We start from the raw sequence: 4,506 nt of genomic DNA on the forward strand, positions 1-4,506 counted from the left end.
TCTGGGGAGAGGGCTCAGGCAGCGAAGGGCCTGCCAAGCAAACATGAAGACCTAAGTTCAGATCTCCAGTGACGTCCACCTGTCCCTCTACTGGTTTGGCATATGGAGATGGAAGGGTCCCCGGAACTCACAGGCTAGCTCATCTAGCTAAATTGGTCATCTCTAGGTTCAGTGAAAGACACCCCCCCATCTCAAAACAGTAAGGAGCACCAATGAGATGGCTCAGGAGCTTAGGGTACTTGCCATCAAGCCCAAGTCTGAGCTCTAAGACCTATGACAGAAGGATACAACTGACTCCCACGGGCCACCCTCTGTCACACATGCACAGTGGCATGCATATGCACACACAAATTTACATGTAATGCAATTTTTTTTTTTTTTGGTTTTTCAAGACAGGGTTTCTCTGTGTATCCCTGGCTGTCCTGGAACTCACTCTGTAGACCAGGCTGGCCTCAAACTCTCGAACTCAGAAATCCACCTGCCTCTGCCTCCCAAGTGCTGGGATTAAAGGCATGTGCCACCACCGCCCGGCCATGTAATACAATTTTAAATAAATAAAAGAACTTGACTTCCAGCTTGATTGTTTCATTTGCTGATTTGGGGACCATATCTCTTGCTATGACAAAATACTTGAAGCTGAATTCTTCAAGAATCTTATTTACCTCATGGTTCTGGGAGTTCAGAAGCATGGCACCCATCTCTGCTTAGGGCCTCCCGGCAGAAGGAACACATGCAAGAAGGGATTATATTATATGGCAGTCTGGAAGCCAGGGAGAAAGGAAGGGAAAGGCATGGCCTTTTTTTTCCTGTTTTTGTCCCTGTGTGTGAGCATGCGAGCATGTTTGCATGTGCCCACATGTGAGTGTGTGCTCGAATGTCAAGGCCCAAGGTTGACAGCAGGAGTCAGCCTCAGCTGCTCTTCACACTTGTTGGTAGAAGGATATCTCAGTCAAACAAGCTTCACTGGTTTCCCTTGGGGGAAATGACAAAGCCATGTCCAAACCAGAACGGTTTGTCTCTGTCCACTGCCGTCTTAAATGAAATGACTATGGGTAGCATTGCATACTGAGCTTCTGTTTTCTTACAAATTACTTGATTACAGTGGATACAGGTTACATCACAGCTCCATAGAACAGCACCTGCAGATCCACAGGACAGTCTATGTTCATGGTTTACAATTTCTTAGAATCTAAACATTTTTAGATGTTTTTAAATTTCTAAGTAATTGGTTTTGTGTATATGGGCATTTTGCCGACATGCTTGCCTGTGCATCACATGCATGCAGTACCTATGAAGGCCAGAAGAGGGAGTCAGATCCACTGGAACAAGAGTTACAGATGGTTCTGAGCTGCTAACTAGGTACTGAACTAGGGTCCTTTGGAAAAGCAACCAGTGCTCTTAACTCCCGAGCCGTCTCTCCAGTGTCAGCATCTAAACCTCTTTATGGCTCTGGATTTGTGTTGCCAACTCCTTTTTGAAAGTGAACAACTATGATTGTGATGCATTCGGGCTGAGCTCGAGGAGCCCCAAACTTCAGGTTGGGGGACTAGAAATACAAGTGGGACCAAGGTGCAGGCATAAATTAGAGGCAGAATGCTTTCCTGGCACGCAGAAGACCCTGGGTTCAAACCCAGCACTGCCAAAAAAGAAGACACCAGAAGCAAAACACAGCAAAGCCCCTCAGATTGTGTGTGTGCACCGTTTGTGTGCACTCTTCTGTACATTCTCAGGCAGCTGAAGGGACGCTCCTCCTCCTGTTTCTGTGACTTACATTCTCAAGGAGTCCCCCTCTTTCTCTGGCTTTCTACCCCATTCTGCTTGTTCTTTACAAGCCTTTGGCTTCTGACTAGGATGAGCCCTTCATCCCCAAGCCTTTCTTCGTTGTGTCTGGGTTTCAGTGCAAGGTTCCTACCCTCCTGTCCTGTGTTGGGATCTCACCTCAGCGCATCTCCGTTCTTATCCACACCCTCCTACCTTAGTCCACTGTCTAGCCACACATTTAGCCCAGTCAGAAATCCAGATGTCACCTTGATCTTTCCCACCTCCACATCTGACAGATGAGTATCAGGAATACCAACCTTGAAGTCTCTCCAGACCCAATCCTGGTTCCTGACCCTGATTTTATTATGTGGATAGAGACAACAACCTCTCATCCAGTTTCCCTGGCATGTTTTTTTTTATTTAAAAACAAAAATTTACTTACTAGAGAGTGGAAGGATGCTACAGCACCCTTGCAGAAGTCAGAGGAAGACAAGGTAAAGGGCTCAAGTCTCTCCTTCTATCACCTGAGTCCCAGGGATTGAACTCAGGTCATCAGGCTTGGCAGCAAGCACCTTCATCTACTGAGCCATCTTGCTGGCCCCTGCAGAGCTTGTCAAACCATTGTGGGATATTTTGTTTTGCCATGATCTCATTTTTACCAAAATCTACGAACATCCATGTATATGTATGTGTGTGTGTGTGCAAACATATGTACAGTTTTAGTCTTGTCCCTTTTTAGCTCATGTCAATGATTAACCAAGCTATATACTACCATTCAGCCTAATTAGTATCTGGATATCCTTATTTCTCAATTATAAACCCCTTGCAGCCCACTGTAGCCCTTGTGGAGGTACCAACTACTTTTAAGTGACATTTGAAAATGTTTATGACCCAAATCTACCCAGTGCAATACTAGAAGTCCAGAGAGGAGAAAAATCTCTTTGAACTGGTTATTGGGCTGTACATGAAAATATACGATGGATGGGTTGTCTCCCTGACCGAGTAGGGATAAAAAGAGCCTCTGCTATAAGATGCACAAGAACAGCTCCACTGATGTACAGTCCAAGTTTGAAGTTTGGGGGTGGGAGGATCTCCTAGGGTGAAAAATCTAGAGTGTAGGATTTTTCCTCCTTCCTCCTCCTCCTCTTCTTTTCTCTTCCTCCTCTCCTTTTCCTTCCCTCCTCCTCTTCCTCCTCTTCCTCCTCTTCCTCTCCTCCTCCTCCTTCTTTCTTCTTCTTCTTCTTCTCGTTCTCCTCCTTCTTCTCCTTCTCCTTCTCCTTCTCCTTCTCCTTCTCCTTCTCCTTCTCCTTCTTCTTCTTCTTCTTCTTCACTATTCTGCCACAAGAATATTTGTTTGATAGTTTCTTGTTGTATTTGTACCAAGTTCTGAATTAGGAGAAAGTAAACAGGAGGAAATGCCAGACGAGTCAGTGAAGGCGGCCACTTTCCCAAGGGAGAGGCAGGAGTCACAGCAGATTCGAGGCCATGAGCAGCCATTGGCCGTGGAGCCCAAGGAAGTTGGGAGGCTTGAAGAAGAGGCGAGCCTCCCGTCTCAGAGCTGTGGTGATAGTTCAGATGACAATAGCACCAAGGTAGGTGCTGCAGACACAAGCTCTGGGTTCCGTCTGTCTGACTAGCCCTGGAGATAAGCATCGGTTTTGTTTTTTAGACCTTCTTCTTACTTAAAGTATGTTTCTTATACAACATTACAGCTTGAGTGGTAATAAAATTACAACCAAAGTCTGACCCTGATGATTCGCTTTATTACTGAAGGGTTGGTTTCTGAATTATGGGGGTTGGACAGCACTACTCTGTGGAGTTGCTTCTTTCCTCCGGCCTTCCTGTGAGGTCTGAGCATGGACACCCCTCACTGGGCCATAAGCTCAGGGCAGGCTCAGAAAGAACACATCTTCCTCAGATGGGTGGAGGTGAAGTGATGGCAGGGTATGTGCCACCCTTCCTATTCTAGGGAACTCAGTGAACCAAGTGTTCATTTCAGAGAGAGAGAGAGAGAGAGAGAGGGAGAGAGAGAGAGAAGAAATGACTTCAGAGAGGTTGTTTAAATGGCCCTGGCTATTTGCTATTTCCTGCAGCTCTGCCTGTCGGAGAGTTACAGGAAACAGCCACCAGCCTCACTTTGGTTCTTAGTCTTCTTACAGGACTCTGTTGTTCAGAGTAAAATTTTTCTGTAGACAGAAAAATTATTTTGAGATCATTAGAAGACTATTTATTGTATTTGCAAGTAAACTACCTTCAAAGGGCTGATAAAATGCCAGGCGCTCTCCTACTATTCCAGAATTTGAGAGGTAGAGGCAGGAGGATCAAGAGTCACCCTTTGTTACATAATGATATTGAAGCTAGCCCGGGCTATTTCAAAAAAAAAGGGGGTGGGGTAGATCAGTAGATCAAGAGTGTAGTTTAAGGAAAGGAAGGCTGGAGAGCTGATTCAGCAGTTAAGAGTGAGCACTGCTCTTACAGAGAACCTGAGCCTGATTCCCAGAACCCACAACTGCTTGAAACTCAAAGGGGTTTTTAGGTTTTTATATCTCTGGCCTCTGAGAGTACCCAAAGTCACATGCACAGACACAGACACACACACACACACACACACACACACAGAGAGAGAGAGAGAGAGAGAGAGAGAGAGAGAGAGAGAGAGAGAGAGAAACCGAGGGAGAGAGAGAGAGAGAGAGAGAGAGAGAGAGATTGATTCATTGTGTAATCTTGGCTGGAACTCTATCCAGC

General features: G+C 45.8%; 1 protein-coding gene across 5 annotated transcripts in view; it reads left to right on the forward strand.

Annotated features, from left to right (window-relative positions):
* The window catches only part of Ccdc30 (coiled-coil domain containing 30), a 94,142-nt gene that overhangs the window by 42,613 nt on the left and 47,023 nt on the right, over positions 1–4,506 (forward strand). For 2 of the 5 annotated variants that reach the window (XM_028787768.1, XM_028787777.1), the window contains one exon: positions 3,146–3,507. The exons of 2 other annotated variants lie outside the window; for them this stretch is intronic. In XM_028787768.1, the coding sequence (XP_028643601.1) occupies positions 3,146–3,398 (253 nt within the window). In that variant the 3' untranslated portion in view covers positions 3,399–3,507. Of the gene's footprint in view, positions 1–3,145; positions 3,508–4,506 lie in introns of those variants that run through there. One more of the 5 variants, XM_028787744.1, reaches the window with a different exon arrangement.

The sequence above is a fragment of the Grammomys surdaster genome, unplaced genomic scaffold (genome assembly GCF_004785775.1).
Source record: "Grammomys surdaster isolate TR1022 unplaced genomic scaffold, NIH_TR_1.0 100, whole genome shotgun sequence".
Taxonomy (NCBI): domain Eukaryota; kingdom Metazoa; phylum Chordata; class Mammalia; order Rodentia; family Muridae; genus Grammomys; species Grammomys surdaster.